Below are 26,540 nucleotides of genomic sequence, written 5' to 3' on the forward strand. Positions count from 1 at the left end.
CAGGCCAGAGCTCCCTCTACGAGGCAGCTTTATGCCCTGAAGTGGCGTTCACAAGGTGGTGTTCTTCCCAAGCCGAAGACCCCCAGAGATGTGCAGTCGGTCAGTGCTTTCCTTCCTGCAGGAGAGGGTGGAGGGACGGCTGTCCCCCTCCATCTTGAAGGTATATGTGGCCGCCATTGCAGCCCACCATGACGTGGTGGACGGTAAGTCCCTAGGGAAGCGCGACCTGATCATCAGGTTCCTCAGAGGCGCCTGGAGGCTGAATTCTCCTAGGCCACACCAATTCTCCTTATGGGATCTCTCCATGGTCCTCCAGGGACTTCGGAGAGCCCCGTTTGAGCTGCTTGAGTCAGTTGAGCTGAAAAACATCTCCTTGAAGACAGCCCTCCTGATTGTGCTCATCTCCATCAAGAGGGTTGGGGAACTGCAAGCATTCTCGGTCAGTGACACTTGCCTGGAGTTCAGTCCAAAATATTGTCACGTGATCCTGAGATCGCGGCCGGGCTATGTGCCCAAGGTTCCCACGACCCCCTTCAGGGATCAAGTGGTGAGCTTGCAAGCACTACACCGGGAGAGCGGAAAGGGAACGCTGTCTCCAAACAGAGGCTTTCCCACTGGATCGCTTTGGCATACCAGGCCCAGGCCGTGCCCGCCCCTTTGGGAATACCAGCACACTCTACAAGGAATACAAAGGCACCTCTCTAGCAGACAACTGCAGAGCAGCGGGCTGGGCAACACCCAATACCTTTATGAGATTTTACAATCTCCGGGTTGAGCCAGTTTCATGCAGTATTTTGTCAGGTACGAACAGGTAAGTTTCGGTAATACAGAACAGCTGGCTGGCTGTTTCGCTTGCATATAGTGCCTTTCCCCTCCATGAGGGACGTGCGCTGCTCTCATGCGAGTTCAGGAATCCGCAAACCCTGGATGTCCTTCCTCCCTAGCCCTGAGGCTCGTGAATTTGGTGGAGGAATTACTACTCCAATAACCCCCTGTGATTTATTTTCCGTGGTATGGTTTCCCTGTAGTCAGACCCGTGTCTCCCTTGGGCAGAGCTCTCTCTGCTCTGGTCACTGTGTTTGTAGAGCTCCTCCCCTTCGAGGCAGGACCTACCACCGCGCCTCTTCCATTTGCGGCTGGTGAACCCATGTGTCGTATTGCCACATTTTCCTCTCCTTCGGGCAGGATATGGCCTCTGCGGGGTCTTTTCCCCCTGAAAGAATAGGAAAGGAATAGAACATCTTCCCCAATGCATATATTAACTTCTACCAGCCGAATCCAACACTCTGTAGAGAGAAAACAGAGAGAAAAGGCCGCGGCTGGCGTGGCCTGCTCCCATGCTAGTTATATCGCTTCCCCCCCCTCAAGGGTGTGGGGATCTACATGACGTCTTGTGGGGTGTTGGGGGAGGTTACGTGCAGACTGATGCACCTGCTTTTATGCACGCAGCAGCTTGCTTGCACCTGCATTGGCAGTTCAGTGTTTGTGCATGCATAATAGATATACAAGCTGGGAAAATGTAGTTTTTCCCCATATTTGATGTAAAGAAGAATAATTTATGATACCAGTCTTAAATATGTTCTTTATCGTAATCTTGACCAACCGTTTTAGAGATTTCGATGTTCCCATATTCAATAAGATAGGAGCTGCATTTTCATGGCTGAAAGCTTTCCAAAAATGGACAGTGGATGGACTTGCTAGAAAGATTTCGCAATGTAGCAAACACTAAGCCGGAAGTCCCTAGACAACATTTTTAAGATAGCTGTATGCTAGTTTCTCTGGTGAATATAGTGAATGTAGTAGGGAAGGATGGATATTCAGATGCAGCGATTATGTACCATCATTCTGCTTGAAAATATAGAACATTTTTGAAAATATTGAAAATTTTCAACTATGTGAACAGGTGTTTCACATCATAGGCTTAATTGACTGATTCATCATCCAGCACATCCATTTTATAAGGAATATTTGAACGTAACATTACATTAGTTGATAGAAGACTTCAAAGAACCCTATAACACTTGCTAATTTTGGGCTAATAAAATCACATTATCATCTGTTTATTTTTTATACCGTAATATGATGTCTGCATCAAAAAAAGGAACTAGTGTACTATTGTCACTTCTTGACAGATATTCAGTATCTCATATATAGGCATATAAGCAAAACAGCTCTTTTATCCTCTCTTCTAAATGCCAACTTAAATACACTTCTCCAGTGGGTGTGTATACAGGTTATGTGCTAAATCCACCCTCTGTTTCTTCAGTAGAGACTAAAAACATATTGTGTCATAAAGCGTTTACTTTAACAGCTCAGCACTCCTCAGCAAAACCACACGATTTGCATTTTTCCCTTGCGCCTCAATGATAAACATGTAAATGTGTGGTGAAGACAGACAGATTATAACTTTACCAGCACCACACTCGCTCGGCCTGTTTGAACTCAACTCTGAGACAGCGATACCTCAGGAAAAAACTTGTCCATTTTCATAGAAACGTAAAATATGTGCACAAAATGTGAAGCAAATATAACAGATACATGACTAAAAAGATGGTACAGAAATACAGAGCTGTTTTGTTTGCATATGTGTGTGTATGTATGTGCATGTGTGTGTTCAGTCTCCGATAGGGACTCTTTATGGCATGTCTGTGCTTAGTTTGGGTTTGTTTTATCTTGTCTGATGCATGTTTACCTTTCACCTGTCATTCAAAAGCTGTTTCATCTCTTGTCGAGGTACTTGGGTAGTGGACATTTAACATTCATTGGGAACACACATGTCCAACATCCTTTCTTTCTTTTTTTTTAATCAAGATTTTAGCTTTAAATGTATGTAAATGTAGGGAATGTTATTTATTTTTCTTTTTATCTCCTATTTTCCCCCCAATTTGGAATGCCCAATTCCCACTGCACTCTAAGTCCTCGTGGTGGCGTAGTGACTCGCCTCAATCCGGGTGGTGGAGGACGAATCTCAGTTGCCTCCGCATCTGAGACCATCAATCTGCGCATCTTATCACGTGGCTTGTCGAGCGTGTTACCGCGGAGACGTAGTGCATGTGGAGGCTTCACGCTATTCTCTGTGGCATCCACGCAAAACTCACCACGCGCTCCTCCGAGAGCAAGAACCACATTGTGGCTACCACGAGGAGGTTAACCCATGTGACTCTACCCTCATTAGCTGGGCAAATTGGTTGCTTAAGAGACCTGACTGGAGTCACTCAGCACGACCTGGATTCGAACTTGCAACTCCAGGTGTGGCAATCAGTGACTTTACTCGCTGAGCTACCCAGGCCCACTTTTTACAGTTTTTGAAGATTGATTACCATTATAAATGATTCTGCATTGAATGTACAAATATTCCATGCTGTCTCATCATTAATAGGCTATGAGTTCATAATATTTATTGACAAATTAGCATAAAGTTGTAAATTGTTTAGATAGAATGTACCATATCACACGTTAAAAAATCTAGACTTCTGACAAACTTGCTGCAAACTTGTCAACTTTCCAAAAGTATTACACATCAGCTACCCATTTGTCTCTTAGCTGTGAGTAAATTACAGTATAATTTAGGGGCCATTCTCACACACACACACACACACACACACACACACACACACACACACACACACACACACACACACACACACACACACAAATGTGGAACAGCATAAAAAATAAAGCAGAAAGCAGGTCTTGAGACACATATTTAAAAGGTTACGTTTTTTAACTCCACACGGATTCGAAGCATTGTGCTCATGCGCAAGACGCTTCAAAAACCTCTGTCCAGTGCATGTTTACATAGAAAACCCATTTAAAAAGAGTGCAGATGGATACAAAAACACGTTTGGTGTGAACAGCCCTTTAGATAATTTATATCTTGTTGTTTCAAACCCATAAGAATGTATTTTTCGTGGAACACAAAAGGCTACATTTTAGGGACTGGCAGCTTCAGTCACCATTCACTTTCATTGTATTTTAATTTTTTGAATAGTTCCTAAAATTCAGCCTTATAACTACTATGTTCCACGGAAGAAAGAAAGTCATAATAGTTTCTAACAAATGTGAGAGTTAGAAATAATTACATAATTTTTTTTTAACTAGCCCTTTAAGTTCTAAAATCAATACATCAAACAAATCTCTTTACATTCTAGCTCTGAAAATCTTTTACCTCACACTGGGAAAGTTGTAAGGAGGAACTCAATATGGCAAATACCCCTAGGGATACATAAACCATGACAAAGAGACCTCCTCATGTTATACAACAAAGACAGTGAGATGAGACTTAGACAAACATGTGTTGATTACTTGATTAAGTAATCAACTATTACTTCAGCAGAAAGGATCTGCAGTCTACATGTCAAACTGTTCTTCAGAACTGCTCTTAAACCTCAGATATGAATTGCTGCTAATTTGCCTTTCTTTATCCCTTTTATTGTCTCCATGCTGCAGACTCGTCTCTTTGCCCACCCAGTGTGAAGTAAGAGAGCGAAAAAATTTGAGAAACAATCATATAGTGAGCACTCACACATGCTCATTACATGCAGGTGTCGAGGTTTGGCCATGGTGCATAAAATTGTGTTGGGGTTTTATTTATAGATTTCAAGATCCCATGAAGTATACCAGAGGAAGGACGATGCAATCATGATGCATGATTTTTTTCCGACAAGCCATCTCTCTCCTAAATATTTAAAACCCCATAGGAAGAAGAACTCAAAAATGAGATCTCTTTAATATCGCAATTGTTTGGTAATTCTGCATAATACATTTCGCAGTTGGTCTCCCAGGTGTTCAAGTGGTTTAGCTGATCAGCCAGCTGGACTCCCAACCAGACTAGCTGACAAGTGCCCCCAAACCCCTCTAAAACCAGTAAATCACACCAGCTTGACCAGTGGAAACCAGCTTGGTAGCTGGCCAAGGCCTCTCTAAGTTTCTTTTCAGCAGGGTATGGCTCAGGTCCATCCTCCTATGGAAGTCTGTGTGAGATTTTTGCCCATTATTTATTGTCTGTCAGTCGCAAATGAGATGTAAAATCACCTAGAAAAGTAGCACGCCTCTTCTACAGTGCGGGATGAGTCACACATGCCAATGTTTAATACTGAAGGTTCAAATCACTAACTCTAAGTATGCACAACAGTAATAGTGATGCTTGCATTAGTAAATCAAGCCAGCTAACCATTATGCATCAGTTTAAATGTCTTGCTTTAGTAGAGCACAGTTTGTAATCACTGATAACTAAAATCCTGAATAGATCGGTTATCCTTCAGATCTAGTCCAGTGAGAATTACTGAAGATAAGTAATGTATTGTAAACAGTGTTCTGCCTCCTTAGGTTCAGTCATAGATCTTGTCATGTAGGCACATAGAGCCGCTTTGTTTCTTCTTTCTCTTTGTTCACGTTACAGCAGAAACCTGTTGAATATTTCATGCCGTGATTGCTGGTGTCTTGAGTTACACCATCTCTTCGATGTGAATAACTCCAGTTTGAGAGAGAGTAAGGGGGAGACTCCACCCACAGGTGTTCAGGTACTGTATGCCCCGCCCCCTGCCCAGATCTCTATATGAAGACACCGTTAGGTACCGAGCATGGTTTAGCACTCTCTACATCACATAGCTCAGAAGCAGTCATCCCCTGCAAGGGCAACAGGTATGAACACTCTTTCAATTATTTAATGCAATGACCACATCCTGTACAGATCAACTTCTTAGAATTCTATATGATTTAATTCACATAGAATTATAGCATACCTACATTTATATTTAATTGATTGAATCAGTTGAGTGTAAATTTACCCTGCAAGAATAATAAGAAAGTAACTATGCAATTCTGAATTCTTCGGTGGTTTGGGGGAAAATCCAAAAAATTTATTTATTGAGGACTTTTGGGTAATGAGAAATCATTTATTTTAAAGATCTGATACATCTACAAACTAATTGTATTATCTTGTGTGGTGTAACTCAAACTGTATTAGACTCAAGGCACACGCAACACTGTTTCCAAGACAACAAATCCCACATTACAGTTAATTGTTTGACGCATCAATACAAAACATCAATGTAGTTTTGTGCTTTTTTGATGATTTTAATAGTTTTTTTAAGTGACAAAATCTAAACAATCAATAAAAGTAAAGTAAATAAGCATTTATGCTAAAATTAACTTGAAATACAATTTTATTTGCTTTTGGCAATTGATAAGACTGATAGGAGTGTTGGTCGAAATTTCTTCTTCTTTGGAGATCTGTTGTGTTACTTTATATATTTAAATAGTATATAAGTATATTCCTCTTATCTCTCTCTCTCTCTCTCTCTCTCTCTCTCTCTCTTCTCTCTCTCTCTCTCTCTCTATATATATATATGAGCTTGGGTTCTGGTCCTAGAGCAACATAAAATACTTCTTCATCCCAGAGTTCTTCAGTAGCAGACTGTCAGAGGGTTATCACTTTATGACAGGAGATAAATGCATAGAAAGGTGTGAACTGACTCTAAGTGGCCCAGAGTTGAGAAGCCATTTTTTACGGAGTTTGGACATTTACTTCTAGATGTAAAATCCAGCACAGAAGGGCAATGGAAAATTCTTGGACTGAAAAAATCTCCTATTTGTTTTCAAACTGTTTTAAACTTTTAAGTCTTGAATTTGGGTGGAGATGTGCAATAAAATTAAGATTTTCTTTGCTTTTTGTTACTTAATATTTACAATACATCACAAAACAGTTTATAAAGATATTTCAGGTATCTAAAAGTGTGGAAATAATTGAACTTTTAAGGTGGTTTTTATAAAAATGTCCAATTTACGCATGCACATTTTGGGTATAGTGGATGTATTATTTGTAATACTGTAACACAATCTATTTTGTAATTTTGGGCTTTAAAGGGATAGTTCACCCAGAAATAAAAATTCTGTCATAATTCTATCACTGACCATGTTTTAATGAAAACGGTGTATTCCGGAGGTTTTGCAGTAAGCGGCATTCTGAAACGTAATGTTAAAAAGAACAGAGATTCCTTAAACCATTTAATGGATTGAGAGAAATCGGTTTAAAACACCTGAGGTTCTCCTGGAAAACATGGCTTATGTGGCCATGTACACACATAAGCAGAGTTGTTACAGGTTTTTGAATAGTGCGCATGTGAATAAACAGACCAGATAACAAACATCATAGGATGGAGACATACAACATGTCAACACAATGGAAAGAATTAAACATTTCTGGGAAAATGTTCCCATACAGTGGGAAAAGCGCATACACAATAAATAATTTATACACATCAATGTAAAATATCAATCCCTGAGGTTCGCTTGCAGTATATGCATTGGGGGATTCCCAGAGTTTGACGTAAGAGGGAAACCCCACTAATGCGGCACAATTCCGCTACAGGTCGCAATGGAAAGTTATGGAAACAAACACAGCAACAACTCTGGAATATTTGGAAATAAAGTGATGCAAGGGGGAATAAAAATAATGATTTTTCCCTTTGATATCATGCTTGTTGTTTACTCAAGCATCGCGTTCACCTTCATGTTGTTTCAATTTCATATTACTTTCTTTCTTCCATGGTACCCAAAAGGATATGTCAGTCACCATTTACTTTTAATGTATGGAGAGAGAAAAATGCAATGGAAGTGAATGATGGCTGAGACTAACATACCAACAAACATCTACATTTATGTTCTATGGAGAAAGGAAAGTCATACAGGTTTGGAACAAAATGAGGAATGGTAAATACAGTAATGAGAAAATTTAATTTTTTGGGTGAACTATCACTTCAAGTACTGGTGATTTAAAAAAATAGGGCTATTCATTAAGCTATAATGATATGATTTTTGGAATGTCGTGTCATTCCCACCACAGAGGTCATGGCATCTAGCATGTCCATACGGAGTTTCTCTCTGGGTCGACAGCCCTCTTTCTCCAGCTATTCTCTGAGGGACAGCGGACGTGCCCGATCTAAAGCTGCCGTCTCGTTCGCTGCTGCAAAGCCCATATCTCGCTCATCCTCCATGAGCATGTCAGATCTGAACGGCCTGTCCAACATGCCCCTAAACAACCTTCACGGTAACAGCAACAATGAGAAAGAAGCCATGCAGAGCCTCAACAGCCGCCTGGCCAACTACTTGGATAAGGTTCGCTCTCTGGAGAAGTCAAACGCTGACCTGGAGTTGAGAATCAAGCAGCTGATGCTGGAACGTGTGCCCAAAGGTCACGACATCGATTCCATGATATCCCAAGCCCACGCTCTAGAACAGGAAGTATGTGCTCAGATATTCAAAACATTTCAGACATTTGTGTACTAGCTGCTTTCAAGAGCTTTTAAAAGTGTGTACCATTTTTTCAATTTAAAATACTTCATACTGCCAGTAGAACCGGTAAACTACAAGTAAGCCATTTGTAATTCCCTCAAACAGTGTAAAAACTTTAGGTTCTATGGTGCTATCAGAACATTGTTTTTTTGAGCATCCCAACCATTTTGACATAGTAACATTGGCTCAACCATTGGTGTGAGTATTGGGTGGGAATATGTGTTTGACGACCAATGCCAAATGGGGGGTGTTTGGGAAACCTGTATGCTAACCGCATTTTTTTGCAATTTGATTTGCACTTTTCTTTAACAACACACATAATTATACTGTCAAATAAAGACGTGTGTAGATTTTCAACAACATCTATACATTCATGTTACACAATCTCAATGCCTTTATGGTCTTTTGAGTTTCCCGAACAAATTAGAACACAAATGCTTTAAAGGCCTGATCAGCAATGTCTCTGATCATTAGCCATGTCCAACATGCTTGTTAAATGATTACCTCCCCTTGGACAAAACAGTTACCCTTTAATAAAGAAGGAAGTAATGTCTACTTAGAAATGTCTAATTGTCTAACTGTGGACAAGATGCAAGAATGCTGGTGTCTCCTTTAGACATCTTAACTAAATTAACTAGCAAACATCTTTGGTAAAACAGCTACACTAGAGAGACTATACTTGTTGATAACCATTTTGGCAGGTGAACAGTGTGGTGATCCACCAGCTAGACCAGAGCCAAAACAACACTAACCAGCATAGGAATTCATGCTGATCTAAGCTGATATTTTCAGCAGGGTTACCACATATAGAATATAAAAGGGGTTGTATAATGGCCCAAACTCTGGGGTGGTAACCCAGTGGTACCAGATTCAAACCCCACAAAAGATGATAGAAGAACTGGTAAGATAAGTTTCGTGGGCACCATTACAGACTGATCGCACATTGAATTTGACGACAGTAGGTTGAAAGTTCTGCTGCTGAAATCGGTCTGTGGCCAAAGCTGGAAGTGTTGTTGATTGCCAGAGAGTGGCGGTAAAATCAAGTTGTAACGTGAGTTGTTTTTAGCTGTAAATTATTTAGTAGATTAAACAGGAATGCATAGTTTTACAACTTTACCTCCTATCCCAAACCCCAACCCCAACCCTAACCTAACCCTAACCCTAACCCTGAACCTCAGTGGAGTAAAGCAACCTCTGAATCGAATGCACAACTATTTATGTTCACTTAATTACTGCCTGGACTCCATGAGACCAGAACCCACGTCTTGGAGGTTGCATCAGTAGAGCCAGAGGAAAAGGTGAACCCCTTTGAATTGATGCAGTAATTTGGCAGAATGTGGTCGATTTCAGGATACATGAACATTTGGAAGCAACGTGTAGATTTCTCGTGTGATGATGCTGACCATTATGGCCCTTGAGCAGAGCAACCAGGTTGCCTTATGGGAATTGTCTATGCTGTAAGGTACTTTAAGTAAATAATATTGGATCTTCTAAATAACCAAGCACCATTGTGTCTTCAATAATTAACTACACTCTCACTATGACTACTAGATTGGTGGTTTCAGTGTATTGTAGAAATAATGAAGAAAGATATAATTATGTTCAACTTCATGTGCTATATCTCAGGTGAGAAAGAAAACTCTGGAGAATGCTCGCATCATGTTGGAGATAGATAACGCCAAGCTGGCTGCGGATGATTTCAGAATCAAGTAAGTGTATGATCTTTGAAACATCTTTTGAAGAGTTTTATGAGGCATGAACTGTATGTGTGCTTGTGTCTTAGATGGGAGACGGAGAGTGCCATGTGTCAGTCTGTGGAGAGGGATTGTGTGGCCCTGAAGAAAGCGAAGTCAGATCATGACCAGATCATCGCCACACTCCGTGGAGACCTAGACAGCCTGAAAGAGGAACTCTACTTCCTGAAGAAGAATCATGAGGAGGTCAGAGCTCTGCACACAAATGGCATGACTAATGCTGAACATTAAATTAACAATTACTGTTCCTTATTCCTACATTCCTTTAGTCCACAAATCGTTAAAAAATACAGTAAACGTGTACATTAACAAATAGTTCTAACCAGGTGCAATGCAACAAGTTTCAAGTGACAAGCCATTTGCTTTTCATATTGAACTTGAAACTGAAGCACATCTAGACACACTCACAGCCAAGCAGAAGATTTTTGTTGTTTAATGTGCAATGAGAAATTACTGTGGGTGGAGCTACCCAGTACAATGCTGAAAAATATAAATCTAGCAATCGACAGTGGTCTTTTGCTTGAGGTTGTATCACTTTGTGCCTGGTTAGGACACACTGTAAGAGTACACATAAGGAATAAGCATTTGGAATAGATCCAATCCAAAGTGTTTTGTGCATTCCTTGAAGTTAATGAAACCGTGTCACAGGGGAAAAAAACAAACATAAACTACCCCGTAGGGGAAAAAGGTAATCCAGGGCTGGGGCAGAAGGCAGTGGGGAACAGGACAGACCGGACTGGGTAAGGATGAACATGACAGGAAACTAAACTGATCGACAGACTGACTGGAATAAACAAACAATCACACAGGTCTGACTAGAAAACATGACAAACTGGCACTGGACAGCATACACAAGGAGACTAAAATAGAGACAAGATAGGGCAGGTATAACTAATAAACTAATAATGGGCAAACAAGGAGGTGGGCTATGACGTAAGACAGAGAGACACGTGGCGATACAGAAACAAAACAAAGCCATGTGCTCTCACAAGACAACAAAACGCCCGAATGGCATGAGCGCACATTACCATCACCATGCCAACAATCAAACAAGACGAAAGAATGCGTAGCAATGCCAAACAAAGTGATGCCAAGCATTCTCACACTAAACAAAACTTGAGCGTACATCGTGAGGCAAACAGCACGCAATGCACATAACAGGCGATAAAACCAAGACAGGACACCTGTGCGAGAGTTCGGCCACACACAAACCCGAAATCTCAGACCGCGTGAACCAATTTCAGCACAATGGGAAGACAGCTCGTGACCCGGGCACGCAGATCAACGAGATGCAAGGCACATCCGTGTTCGCGAGAGACAGACATAAACCATCGATGCGAGTGCATTTTGTCAAGATGAAATAAGCGCGATGCACCCTCGTCAATAACAGACAGACATGGAGCATGAGTTTCCGGATCCGGACACAGATCAAATCCGAAACAGACAGGAACTCAGGACCCAGACACCATACTCCAGACATGAAACAAGACAGACCGAAGAGCGCACGGCAGGGAATATAATCGAAACCGTGTGCTCACACAAAGACACAAACGAAACACAAGACCTGGGACATTATGCCATGGTCCTGTCAGACAAAACCCCAGACCGACAGAGTGACAGGACCGTGACAAATAGCGTCTGTTTGTATTTCCGTTCACATGCAAAGGGGGAATGGATGGTATAGCTCCGTGACTGGCTTGTAAAACCCTTGAAGAGTCTCAAACCGTGACCTCTATTGTCTTTGATAGACATGGGCTATGCTTAGAGCCACTAGTAACCCAATCCAAGCAGCTTTTTTTGGTCTCATGCAATCTAAGATGTTGCTCCCAGCTACCCTTCTGGCACAGAATCAAACTTTTGTTGGTTGGTTGTTGTTTTAGGGCAGAAACTTACTCAAGAATGCAAATGCTACATGAATGCTTGACAAACTCTTTGCATGCATGCATTAATGTTGCACTTAATGAATATATATTCTGGCATTAGCTACTGTGGTGAAAACAACCCTTACAGTATTTAAAATCAATATAGTTGTCTTTACACGTCTGTGCCACTTAGGCAGATGTGTTATTATTCAGGTAGCATTGACCTGTTTCATGTGACGTCACTGTATGTTTGTGCCGCTATGTTTGTGACCAAAATTCCATATACCCTCAATGTGCTACGCTGTGAGATGCACTATATAAAAAAGCACTATATTGAAAATATTTAGTATATATTTAATGTGTATATATTAATGTTAGTCAATAAACAACATAACATAAGATTGTAAAGCACAGACTTTATTCACACCACCAGACATGTGTAACTTCTGAATGAGAAATGTTTACGACGATATACCAGTAGACGTGTGTACTCACAGGTCACATATAAGACTCGCCGGTATATGGAGATGAATCACAGATAAATATATATTTCAATGTCAGCGAAAGTAAAGATTTGCTATATTCGTTCTGATCTCAGACCTGTATACACCTTTTCTGGGACTTGGCATGGATCAACAGCTCTTTTTGAGGTTTTAATTGATACCGTTTTACGGGTGTTTTTCCATTCACCGCCATTGTTTCCTCCCGCTGATGGTCACAAACATGGCGGCTGTGGGGAAAACGTGATGTCACCGAAACAGGTCAATAAACATGTACACAATGTAGCTTACTCTAACTAACTTGCTTATCAAGAATTTCTTCAAACTGTTGCTCTGTAGAAGCAGACAATTTTACCGTAGAAGTAGATAATTTTCGTTATAGCGGCCCGTGTTGCAGTGCAGAGATTAAATTACATACAATGTTTACATATTTGCATTAAATTCTAAAGCCACTTCCACAAATATATTTTAGTTGAGAAACTCATTGAGTTTTCTATGTTAACACCTCTCATTCACACTGGAAAGGCATTTTTTGACAGTAAAATCCAAGCATTTCATAAACGCCCTCATTAGCATAGAAATTAAAATGGAAATGGATTAGTGTAAATGCAGCATAAATGACATTATGCAATGACATATTTGCACTCACGTACTTGTGTAGAGTATGTTCTGGGTCTTATTTGGTGCTTTGACAAACAACAAAGGTGCCGTTTTGACAGAATATGAACTTACATTAAAAAAGAGATTTACTCTTGTAACAGTTTAAGTTGTTTTTAAATTGACATGGTGTTGATGCATGAGACGCTTAAAGCACAGTGACACGTTGTCCAAAACTTCCATCTAGTGCACATTAACATAGAAAAACATTGCGGATGAATGCAAAATGCTTTTAGTGTTATAGGCCCCTAATATGACTCAGAGGTAATTGCTGCTGAAGTTTTCATAGTAAGATAAGGAATAAAAATGGCTTAGTTAATATTTACGAAGTACTGTTTTCTTACACTCTAGGTATATTTGGAGAGAAGGGTGCGGTGGTGTGGTTGTAAAAATATGCCAAATATATAAGGAGCATGTTTGGTTTGTGTGTGCGAAACACTGTGCGGTTCCTTTTTAGTGCAACATTAGATCAACACTATTAAAATTTAATTCACTAGAACTTAATAATGAAGTAACTTCCAACTACTTGTGCCATCACGGGATATCAAATTCCCAACATTAACTGTACAGTTTCAAATCCTCATACAAACTACACCCCATGTTCAAACACAGAATACACACTCACTTTACCTACACAAACATGTTACAATATCTCATTAGACAAAGACTAACAGTTTTAATTAGCTCCATTACAAAAAACAAGCAATTTGTTTAGTCGTACAACATTTGTGTCTCCTTTTCATCCTCTCATTTCTTGTCTTGCTGTCTCTACAGGAAATAGACAGTGTAAGAGGCCAAATTGCTCTAGACGAAGTCAATGTGGAAGTTGATGCGGCCCACGGTCCTGAGCTGGGAACTGTTCTGTCTGAGCTCAGGGCTCAGTATGAAGGCATCGTCCAAAAGAACAAGGAAGAGGCTGAAAACTGGTACCGTAAAAAGGTCGGTGTACTCAAAGTAACACTGTCAGAACTAATACCATTTCTGTCATGTCCCATTAAGAGTTGCATGATTTGTGGATATGCTGTCTTGGTAAGTGAAACCATGGAATTTACATGATACTCCAAGGCTCTTAAAAACATGGTATTACCATTTTATTTTAATCTAGTACCACGTTAATGCCATGGGGTTTTTTTTGTAAATAAAACCATGGTATTTACATTTCACTCATATGCATTGTGATATTTTGGACATGATATCTTGGTAATGCCATGTTTTGTATTTTTTGTAAGTGAAGCCATAGTATTTTCATTGCATTCCAAAGAATTTATAAAATACTTTGATATTACCATGTTTCATGGACATGTTACTATGGTAATGCAATGTTCATGTAGCAAGCTATTAACATGCTGATGTTGACAACTGTAACTAACTTAACCAGTAAGAATTTCTCCAAACTGTTGCTCTATAGAGGCAGACAAATTTACAGTAGAAGTAGGCAATTTGCAAGATTGATATCCACCTTTTTCCTGAATGTAGAAGTGTTCCAAGATTCGCCTATTTTCAATTTCCGGTCAGTATTTTCACCCGTCTCAGTGTTTTGTTTTTTTTTAGCGGGTTATATATTACATTTGTACAAATGACCAAAAAACATGTAGCTCTATAGAGTAGATACTTCACGGAAAATTAGAATCATCATGGCGCCACCAAGTGGTGGCTCAGGAAAAGTGTGGATAGCTGCAGACAGAGCTACAAAAAGGAGTGGGATCTCCAAACCTCCAGCAGAGATAAAGGGAGCCCCTAATGTAAACCTTTTCCAAACCCTAACGGCGGGTTCACACATCCTCCGTGAGCGGGGCGGTCACATTGGACCTTAACATTGGCCGCGTCTCTTCCTCGAGAAACAGCAGCGCATCTGTGTAGAAAATAAAGTTATCTATGGGTCCTACGCCACTTTTTTTTCTTTAATAAATTCATAATAAGCTGAGGTTATTGTTGATTCAAGGACAACGGGGGCAGTTCCTTGCACTTCCTGTCTGTACTGTACACCTATGTACTGAACACAGAATGGCAAAAGGTCTGGCAGTTTTTTAATTCTTTCCTTTATTATGTTATTTTACTGAGTTTACTTGCATGCAGACAAATACATTGTAGAGTACTATAGGTTGGGTTTGAATCATTTTTATTTGCTTTTGTGTCTTTGTGATTAAAATATTTGTTTTGCTTCATATAGTAAAAAATACGGAATCAATACTTAACCCCTCTATTAACCCCCCCAACCCCACCCACAAGAACACCCCAGTGGTCCCAGATGATTATAGACACCAAAAAAATAATACAAAAAATAAGCTTTTGTGTCTTTTCTATAATCTCCTGGTTATTTTAGTGTTGTACTACGCCCAGAGCCGCTGAGCTCAGCATGAGCCGTGCAGCAAAAATAGGCTCAACCCCGGAACTATCGGCTCATTTCCATGTCTGAGATGCTTCCGTGATGCGTCACCTCACGACTCATGCTTGCTAATGGTGTAATCTTTTAATATGCGCACCGAAACGAAAATGCACCACTCATGCCTCGCTCATGGAGGATGTGTGGACATGGCGTAACCTTGAGTGGAAGTTGACGCAACACCATTTTTGGAGTTGGCGCAACACCATTTTTGAGTAACCCTGTCCTCTTTTGGAGATTACACCCCCTATTTGATGATCTCTGGCCTGCAGCTATAGCTACTTGCAATTTGTGAAATGTTTCGTTATATTGCACGCCCCTTGCAGCAGTGTAGAGTATTTAACATATTAAATAATATTGTGTATAATTGCGTTGCATTCTAAAGCCACATCCACAAATACGTTGACGTTTAAAAAAACATTGATTTTTCTATGTTAATTCCTCTCATTCACACTGGAAAGGCATTTTCTGACACTGAAAACTGGGTATTTCATTAACGCCCCCCCATTAGCACAAAACTGGATTAGTATTTCCCATAAAATCATTGCATTTACATTGCAATTCAAGGCACTTCCTTAAAAATGACTGTGGTACTGCCATGTTTTTTAAGACATGTTATCATGGTAATGCCATTTTTTATGTTTTTCATAAGTGGGTATATGGGATAGCAATTTGCTAACAGTTCAGTCCCATGGTAAATATCAAAGCCATTTTATTTTATGACTACAACGGTACTTTTTTTTAAAGGGGTTTATGACATCATACAAGAATTTGTGTTGTTAGCCAGTAATGAATGAAACATTTACAATAAATCAACAAAAGACCTTTTACAGGATGCATTACGCTTTCATCTGTTGCATGATGGTCTTTCACACTTCAGTAACTTTGTGTACTCTGTGTATAGTTGGAGACCGTGCAGATGCATGTGCGAGAGAGTAACGAGGCTCTGAGAGGAGTTCAAAGTGAACTCACAGAGAGACAACGCTTCCTGCAAACCCTCGAAGTGGAACTGGACAACCTGCACAAACAGGTCAGCACCAGGCGAGGGGAACCTTTTAAAGACCATTGCTGCTCTCTGAGTGAACTTCTAGAGTGTTGGCCAATGGAGATACAGTTACAGCTTAGCTCTTGAAAGTAAAACCTTGCCCTTTACATCTAGGCTATTTGAATGACCTAGGCCATAAATGATCCATCTCATGCTTTTACTTCTAAGTCAAATGTGAGTGGCAAGACACATAGACATTGTTTGTTTTTGGATAACAGTTCGTTGTCTGGATAATGACTTCAAAAGGCACTATGTTATGAGTGGCACACTTGAAATGATCTCCAAAGAGAAACTTTTCCATCAACAATTAAGTTGAGAACAGGCTTTCTTGTTGCTATGACTTTTGAGTCTCATGCCAATCCCAGATCACTTCCAGCTCCTCAGTTGGAGTTACTACATATTAACAGGTCACGCTTGTGTAAGTAAGGCTAGGTGTAAGTTCACACATGGGTCTGTTTCATAGTAGGTCACTGCTGGTACATTTATTTTGGGTGTGTATGTTCCCACATTTACATTCAGTATTACCATATACACAAACTGCATATACACGCTGCAAGTTGGAACATGTAAATGCTGCTCTTTTCCATAAAATAAAAGATTAAATGCACCATATAAGTAGTCCATTATCAGACTCTATCAGAAGTAGCTCACAAGTCAGACGGACTACCTTCATGGTGATTTTATGGTCCTTAAATGTCCTTTTGGGAGCTTGATAGCCGCTGGTCTCCATATACTTTACTTTCATTGTATGAAAAACAGGAACTTGAACATTTTTTGTTTTTACAGAAGAAAAAAACTCATGCAGATTTGAAACAACACGAGTGTAAAGGATATATAAATAAATACATTGCTCAATTGTCACACATTACTGCATGTACATGGTGAAATTAGTTATTTTCACATATCCCAGCTAGCCTTAAGTCAGAGCTGAGGTCAGCCACTGCATATGGCACCCTGAGCAGGATAGGTTCAGGGTCTTGCTCAAGGGCCCAACAGCGGTGTCTTGGTGGTGTTGGGCCTTGAACCCCTGACCTTCTGGTTAGTAACCCAGAGCCTTAACCGCTGAGCCACCACTGCAATGGATGACAGGATAGTTAAGCTCAATGGACAGCATTTTTGGCTGTCCATTAAAAAAGCAAACATATGGTTTACAGTGAGACACTTACAATGGAAGTGAATGGGGCCAATACGTAAACATTAAAATGCTCAAAAGTATAGCCACAAAACGTAAACAATATGTGTGTTAACATGATTTTACTGTGATAGAATCGCTGTGTAAAGTTATAGCCAGTTTTTTGCCATGACGATGTAATGTCAACAAAGTCTAAAAATAATGATTTAAACAACTTTACAGCTTATATAATACACAAGTTTTAACAGAAGAATTAATGCAAGTACTTTCATAAAATTATTAGCTTCACAGTTCTGCCTTTAAACCCTCCAAAAATTGGCCCCATTCATGTCCATTGTAAGGGCCCCAATGTAACTTTAAGAAATGGAGTCAAAATACATTTTTGTGGTAATCAACATTATGCACAAATGCTGTCTATTGAGCTTAACTTGTACTGAACCCGGAATATTCCTTTAACTGTGAAGGCAATACATCAGTGTATTAAACAGTCTCTAGGTATTAGTTTAAAACTCTTTCACATCATCGGCATGTGACCAGTTGCAAGAGAAGCCTTTTTTGTCTATATAAACGGCTTAACTTATCAGCAACCAGTGGTTGGCAGTTCAAACACAATTATGTGTAAAGTAAATAGGATCGACTTATTGAGAGATGGAATAGCTATTATTATGGTAATTATTCACCACACGCACACAAACATGCACATAACCAAATTCCCATATTTACATATATTTAGTGATGTAACTCTTTACATCATGCAACAGTTCCTCTCGTTTATATCACCATGCTGAAACTAATCAAAAATGTAAATTTTTAAAGGAATAGTTCACCCAAAAAAAAAAATTCTGTCATTATTTATTCACCCTAATGCTGCTCCAAACCAGAATGACTTTCTTTCTTCACATGGTTAATTAATAGTATTGCAAGTGAATATTGCCTCCAGTCTGTTAAGTTCAAAAAAGGACAAAAATACACCATAAAACCACAGTAAAAGTTATCGATACGTCTCTTGCTCTTTATTCTAAGTTTTCTGAAGGCATATGTTCATTTTGCGCAATCTATAGAAACAAAACCCTTAGTGGTTCTCATCGTGTCTCATGGACAAACATCATTACATTATGTCGCAAGAACAAATTAAGTTTGACATCATTGACATAGCCCCCATATTTGGGTATATAGCATTTTGTTCTTTTCATCACACATAGTGATTGTATGGTTTCAGAAGACATAAAATACACTGCACAAGTCTTATCGATTAGGGTTTTTTTTTTTTTCAAGCTTGACAAACTATTCTTTTTTATTATATGGCAAATAAACCCTATGAAGACTTTTTAAAAATTCCCCTTAAGTGTTCCACAGACTAAAGAAAGTCATATAGGTTTGGAGCAACATTAGAATGAGTAAATTATGACATTTTTAAATGTTATATTAGGGTGAACTATTTCTTCAATGTTTGTCCTTTATGGCATCTTTATTTTAAGGGACAGTAAGTGATATGGCAAGGAAATGTTAGGGTGAACAAGGGTAAATGGGACTGGGAAATGTTGTATGCCATATTAGAAATTGTGCTGTCCACATAAGCACAGCAGTTATATACTGTATACGAGCATATGTACTAAACACTAAGCCATAGTTTTGAGTAACATATTCTTATTTGTAACCCCTCCTCTCCTCACAGGTGGCGGCTCTGGAGGGTAACCTGGGTGAGACGGGGCAGAGGTACACCCAGGAGATGGAGCGACTGCAGGCGACCCTAGCCCTGCTGGAGGACAACCTGTCACAGCTGCGCCTGGACATGCAGCGTAACAAGATGGATTACGAGCAGCTCCTGCGGATCAAGCAAAACCTGGAGATGGAGATCGCCACCTACAGAAGACTACTGGAGGGGGAGGAGACGTAAGTGCGAGGGATGCTGGGGGCCATAGAATATAATTCAATTAAAGAATAATTTACTTAAAAATTAAAATTCTGTCGAAATTTACTCACCCTCATGACGTTCCAAACCCATTTACTGTTATTTTTCCATGGGACACATCTTTCAAAACTATCTTCTTTTGTGTTTCACATAAGAAAGTAAGGCATATGGGTTCGGAACAACATGAGGGTGAATATATAATAACAACATTTTTTCAACTGTTGCTTTAAAATCTATTCCTGGACTTTACTCCAGTTTTACTTTACCGTTAATGTGATACTAATATTGGTTCATGTATACTGGATTTGTGTGGCTGAATGATTGTATTTATACTTATGTCATGTTTCTTTCTTTGTCCATAGGGTTAAAGAGATTCCACCACCACCCAAGAGTAGGTATTCACTCAAAGAATGTACTATTGTAATGTCACAAGCTACATTCAGCAAACACTAGAACAAATTTGCACAAAGTGATCTTGCATGTTAGATTCAGCAAACATTACAGGAAATTTGCATTAACCAAACAAATATTGCCTAAATCAATAAGTAAAAAGTAAAACTCTGTCTCTGGTACTCGATTGTGAGAATTTCCCTCCATACCATCCACATGCAAGTCAATATTACATAGTTCACCTCTAAATATCTTCAAAAGTTCATTCCACCATGAGAAGAGCTATTCTAGTCGATAAACAAATAATTACTCGCATCCATCTGTTACTTTGTATTAATGCTGCATTCACGTCATATCGGTATTACTGTGATAATACGTTTTCGATTAGTAAAAACTTTCAAAAACGACATTTACAGCTTCTTTTTTAAGATACTGTAGCTCCAGCTGCTTCTTCTGGCCATTGTGTTGTCATATAAAACAACAAAAATGCCAGGAAGCTCTAATTATAAAAGAAAATTGCATTGAAAATGAATCTAGAGGTGAAATAATGCAGCGCGCTACAAGAGTTTTCCCGCTGAAACCCTCCTCCTCCCCAGCACCACCAGTCTAGATATACACAATTGGGATTGTCTAAAAGTGAAATATTGTAGTGATTAAGAATTTGACTATCATCAACAACAAAGCAGACAAAGTGTCATCATCTCAAAATGATGGTAATTCCGACACAATGTGAATGCAGCATAGCTTCTTGCTTACGGAACTGTTGTATGAATGAAATATCACACATGGATCCGTGCTGTCTACATCAGTAACACAATCGTTCGGATATTCAGTACTGCAGAGCAATTGCAAATGTGATATTGCTTTAATACAACAGTTATATAAACAAGAAGTTCATTTCAAGTAACTGACATTTTTAGACAAATTATGGACAGTTATTTGATTTGCTCTGCTAATAAAAATAGTTCCATGAGACAGCAAAGCAGGATCCAACATTCTATTCAGCAAACACAGACAAACAGAGTGATTCTTGTTTCTGGAATGTTCTACTTTTCTGCCAGTCAGTTTGCCCTCTCACCTCTCACCAGCTGTGACCAGCTGAAACTAGAGATACATTAAACACTGATAAACACAGTAACGTCTCATAACAGAGCCATCCACAGCAATGCGGACCTTGCAGTACAGTGTGTGTGAGCGCAGTCTATTTGTTTGAAAAGAATCTGACCTGTCACAAACAACTCTCTCTCTCTCTTTATGTATCTCTTACTCTATCTATTTGCAGAGGAGCCTGATGTTCGTACCCGTAAAATAGTGAAGGTGGTAACGCAAACCATGATCAATGGTAAAGTGGTGGATGAATCCAGCGAAGTCGAACAGATTGAAGAGACAAAGAAGTAAAACAAGAACAAGACTGTCTGTGTGATTCTCCGTATAAAAGCCTCTATTGTCCATTTAGAAGCCACATTACCCAGGGCCTCAGAGGGCCCCTGAATAACACAGATTTTTGTTTCATTCCCAGTCTTTCAAAGCGATCATCTTTCCTTTCTCAAGCAACAAGAGAGCTAAACTTACTAGAAAAGCCATCAGATTTAGAGCAGAAACTGAAGAAGAAATAAGTGCTCCTGGTATTACTTTTTAGCGCGATCTTCTAGCAGGTAATATTTATTTCTGTTAGGTTGTTGAGAGTAGGGTGAGGAAAATGTTATTAACCTATGAATTTATGTTTTGGAGATATTGGATTTGTCATTTCTGTATCTCTTTATCTTTAATAAAAATGTACATGCAAAGCATCTGTTGTGACCTTTTAGCACTTTCACATACATACAGTAAAAAAAAATTAAAAACATTTTAAACAGCTTTTTGGAACACTCTGTCTACCCAAACATGATCACACAGGAGTCGACATATTGTTTCCGAAAGCTCCAGTACCTTAGATTACCTTAGAAATTATGCTGACTCGCTGACAATCGGCATCATCCATCAGACGCTTTTGCATCAGCTCAAGTATTTTAACTTCGGGTATTAACTAAAGGTATTTTAGCCCTTGTGGTGCGACCAGAAGCGTGTTGCATCCGCAACATAGGAGACCAGGATTTGGAGCCCGTGTTGAAATCAAGACGTAATCACGTTCCCATAATCAGTAATGAGCGAGATTTTTAAAATACGAAAATGGATAGTTAAAGTAGGTTTAAATCTGGGGTTTAGTTTGGGAGGTTCAGTTTATAAAATATGCATTCCTCTTTTCTGGATGACAGCCTGTAAATGAAAACAACTGAAAAACAGCTTTTGGGGTTCCTCGGTGGACATTACACACAGGAAATGGAGCTCACATGTTCCCATGCACCTAACACTTACCGCTTTGGACACTGGGGGCAGTGTTTCGCATTTCGGTAAGCGCAGAACAATTTTAGCTTCAGAAAAGTCAACCTACTGTATCCGATTTCACTGTGAGGTCAGTCTGGTCTTCCATAGATCAAACAAACACAATCCTGCCAATGTTGCTGCATCAGGCTGGATGGGCTGCTCAAAACAAACAGAGCATTTTTTTATACAAAGAGACACTGTGCTTGCAGTTTTCGGGAAAATCAACCTATGGCTTACTTATATTTGTCCCTGCATATTAGGATGGGATAAGAGAAACACTTCAGCTTAAAAACAAAAAGCTTATAGACATCAATCAGATCTATCAAAATAAGTCAAGGCCTTCAATTATTCTTATAACATGGAACAGGAAATATAAAGTCAAAGATAACTCTCAATTTTGGAAAAACCAAGGTGCAATGGCAAGTTTATGCATTTCGTTTTAGAAACAAGTCTGGCCTACCACAACAGCTGAGAATTCGGCAACAGTAGATCGAAGGTTCTGCTGCTGAAATAGGTGTGGTTCAAAATTTGCAACACTGCCCCCAGTGGCCGAAGTTGGAAGTATTGTTGAACAGGTGAAATGTCCACAGAATGGTGCCAAAATGCAAATAGTATTTTAGGTTGTAAATTATGTCATACTGTCAACAGGAATACATATTTTATAAACCATATGCCCTAACCCAAACTCTAACCATTAAATGTGAAATTTTAATTGAATGCAAATACCTCCCAATTGTGCTCACCATTATTTAAGTGAACCAAATTACTTCTTTGTTTCCATGGGACCAGAATCCATGTCTAAGGGGTTGCACCCGAGGGAAAGGTGAACAAATTTGATTTGAGACAAAAATGTCTGATGGGAGGGAACTTGGCAGAATAGGGTCCATTTCAGGGAACATAAGGAAACATCATGTCAATTTCCTGTGTGATTTTGTTGCAGCAAAATGTCATCTGTTCTCAAATCCTCATCACTAGTTTTTTAAGTCTAACTGTCTGGACAACAACTGAAAAAAATAAGAATAATATAATAATAAGAATATAGGAAATATAAAATGATTAAATATATTATCAGACTGAAATAATAAAAAGTATTGTGACAAGTACTGAAGACACCATAAACCCTTGACGTGTCCATTCCTGATAATTCCTGGTAACTTTCACTTTGCAAACCAAAGTCATTTTTCCACCATTATAATGCGATTTGAATGTAAATCCTTACAAAGGATTGTATGTAAATTAAGTTTTAGGTTCACACCAGGACAACGTATCTAAAGCACTTTTCAATGTTTGCATGAGGCCCATTCATGGGAATTGCCTCTTCTTAAAATGTAGTTGTTTTAATGAAATATTTCAATAGTTACTGTACGGTACTTCATATGGTGAAATAAAGGCAGCTAAAAGGAAATAAAGGGTTTCTGATTTCACATGGTACTATTTGAGAATTATGGTTAATTAAGTTTGTGCCAAAACTAGAGCAAACCTTTCTGATTGGTGGCGCCATCCTGATTGTGCTAAATCTCACCTAAATGGACCAATTCAGTTGATTTGATCTATTGGCCAGTAAATGCACTACCTGATAGGTTAGTGTGGACTGAAGAGTGGTTTGGCATTTGGCAACCTGAAATGGAGAACAAGAGGATGTCACAAGAATCCCTGAGAAACCTGTCCTAAATTCATCTTCCCATCATTGCCAGTATGGTGTACTGGTGCTTACTGGCTCACTTTGATAATTAAGTGTTAAAGGGATAGTCCAGCTAAAAAATATTTTAGATGTTAGGCAGCACTGTAAATTAGGCGACAGTAGGTTGAATATTTATTCCGGTGAAATCAGTCTGTGCTTACTGAAATTCATAGTAGGCTACATAGTATTTAAAGACACCTAATATGAATTGGGACCTGAGGCCGGCCATGACCCCTTTAGGTGGTTTGTCTGTAGGCAAACATCCTCTGGTCAGTTAGACATTACACATTCTCCCCTTGAAGATTGTGCTGCTACTTGCTTTGAAAGCAGTGTTGATTTGTCAATGTTCACTACTCTGCTTGTAATTGCGTATGCTTTTGCAATGGTCTCATGACCATGTCTTCCTCTCTCTTCTGCACATAGATTGCGTAGAGTAGTGGCTATTCTCAATGGTTTCCTACCCTGAGCTCTCATCCAAGACCATGAGAAAACGGGACTTTTTGAATGGAAAAATAAATGTGTCCTCCTGCATTTGACTTGATTCAGAGTCTTCCATGGAATAGAAAAATATTTACCGGTAGACACTTTATACCGTCGCCACAATATATATATATATCGCCGTATCTGCCAGCCCAAGGTGTTTGTGCTACAGACATTATTAATACCTGAAACTGAGCGGTTTGTTAAGGAGAGGTGTGCTGTTGCCGTTCAAAGCGATCATTGATGTTTTAGACCATAGAAAACTTCTGAAACTCTTACCTAGCATTTATTTCCATATTTTATGTTTTACTACTGGTTTATCGCTTCAGAAAAAAGACTTTCATCACTAACTCAAAGTCATTTTGTTGTTACACATGCTGAAAGGAGTCTCTATGGATACTAATCAGGGCCAAAAATGATTAGTGCAAATTTTGAAAGACTGCTTTCTTTTTTTTTTTAAGAAACGTTCATTCTTTCATGAATACATGATTCTGTCAGAGGGGATTTGTAGGAATAAGGCGAGCACAGGACTTTCCCTTCCACACCCTGAGCTAAAAACATACACATGACATGGATGATGCCCTAAAAGCCCACATGCACATTTTTTAAACCCACCGTCTCCAACACATTTACTCTGTCTGACAGTACACAGTTAATGCTTTGCTTTTCATGGATACGATGCAGATTCTGATTTTTTTGCTGTCTGTTGAAACTGTCTTGGTTAGATTGATGTGTTTGCATGTCAAAGATAACACCTGCATTCTGAAGTCATATGTTGGTGTCTGTACTGGACGAGTACACTTGTGCTGAATGACTGTAATTACTGATCATATTATGATGAGAGCTGGCTCAAAGCTGGTGTCTCAGTCTCAATGATGGAAAGGGACTTAATTCAGTCATGTCTTTATGGAGACATAATTTTGGACATGTTGGAGAGTTAACGTCACCTTGTTTCTATTCCAAATGTTTTCATGAAAACTCTAAGGGAAAGTGTGTAAGTGATGAAAAGTAAAGCATAAAGCATGATGTTCTAATACATAAACATCATGAAAAACTGATAATTCCATAAAAACATCCTTACTACACAAAGACAGCCAAAGAAATGGCTGTTTATACCTCACTGCATCATTTCATCATTGTCTGTTTCCCAACAATGGGTTTTTGTACAGCGAAAACACTGACTTATGTGTTTGCCTGCAACACACAAAAAGTTTCTATACAAACCAATGCTGTACTTCTTTTGGAGTGTCTATTTAGCTTTTGGGTGCAAGTACATACATTAAACCTGTCTGTGTAAAGGTATATCCAGTCTTTAAATTCTGTCATAACCAAAAGCAATTTAACCCAGTAACTTTCACATGTCGGTCAACACTCACAACCAGATATTCATGGAAGCTACATTTAAAGGCGCTATATAAAAATAAAATTTACTATAAAAAAATTATTTAGTAGACAACTTTACAGCTCAAATAAATCTCAGTTTAACGCCTTAACAGAGTGCAATTAATTATATAAAAAATAATGTTTAAAATAAATTAAGCAGTTAATCATGCCCCCTAACTAGTGCGTAAGTTCGGTAATAAAATGAAGAACTGTATTTTCCTACCATCTGAGCATCTTGAAGTACATATCAGTGCAGTAACTACGTGTTTTTGTGAGGCGCTTAAGCAGGGGGCAGTCAGCGTGTATTAACAAACCTCACAAGCAGCGCAGCCACAGAATGACACACAGGATGCGTTCTTGACAGCTGGACAAAGCACTACTGAACACAGGGATCTCGAGATGTGATTTTCAAACTTAACACAGTGACCTACAAATGAGAAGTTTATGATGCTGAATACCAACAAGAAAGATGCTCAAAAAGCATCCGTCTGACTCATGTGTACATTGATGTAACCTTAGAAAAGCCCTTAGAATAAATAAATATATTGCTGTGGACTGTAGGCCAATGATTAATAACGTGAAAAACAAATTGCCTTTAAAAAGCCACTTTTGTTATCAATGCTTTAATCATATGCCACCACAATGTAATGCATTGTAATGATCTGAATAATTATTCATAAGTATTTATATTTTATATTCTAT

At 39.1% G+C, this 26,540-nt stretch overlaps 1 protein-coding gene across 1 annotated transcript; it reads left to right on the forward strand.

Moving 5' to 3' along the window:
- Positions 1–5,576: 5,576 nt before the first annotated feature.
- On the forward strand, positions 5,577–21,714 carry LOC127636669 (keratin, type I cytoskeletal 18-like). The gene is made up of 9 exons (XM_052117328.1): positions 5,577–5,643; positions 7,847–8,244; positions 9,922–10,004; positions 10,079–10,235; positions 13,843–14,007; positions 16,356–16,481; positions 19,304–19,521; positions 19,903–19,931; positions 21,213–21,714. Exons 2-9 carry the CDS (start codon positions 7,852–7,854, stop codon positions 21,326–21,328), a joined length of 1,287 nt encoding a protein of 428 aa, XP_051973288.1. The 5' UTR covers positions 5,577–5,643; positions 7,847–7,851; the 3' UTR covers positions 21,329–21,714.
- Positions 21,715–26,540: the final 4,826 nt, after the last annotated feature.

Source organism: Xyrauchen texanus, chromosome 44 (assembly GCF_025860055.1).
Source record: "Xyrauchen texanus isolate HMW12.3.18 chromosome 44, RBS_HiC_50CHRs, whole genome shotgun sequence".
In the NCBI taxonomy this organism is placed as follows: Eukaryota; Metazoa; Chordata; class Actinopteri; order Cypriniformes; family Catostomidae; genus Xyrauchen; species Xyrauchen texanus.

Coding starts and splice junctions, on each gene's coding strand:
- LOC127636669 (XM_052117328.1), top strand. CDS start 7,852: ATGGCATCTAGCATGTCCATACGGAGTTTCTCTCTGGGTCGACAGCCC. Junction 10,236..13,842: donor TGAAGAAGAATCATGAGGAG/GTCAGAGCTCTG, acceptor CTGTCTCTACAG/GAAATAGACAGTGTAAGAGG. Junction 19,932..21,212: donor GATTCCACCACCACCCAAGA/GTAGGTATTCAC, acceptor ATCTATTTGCAG/AGGAGCCTGATGTTCGTACC.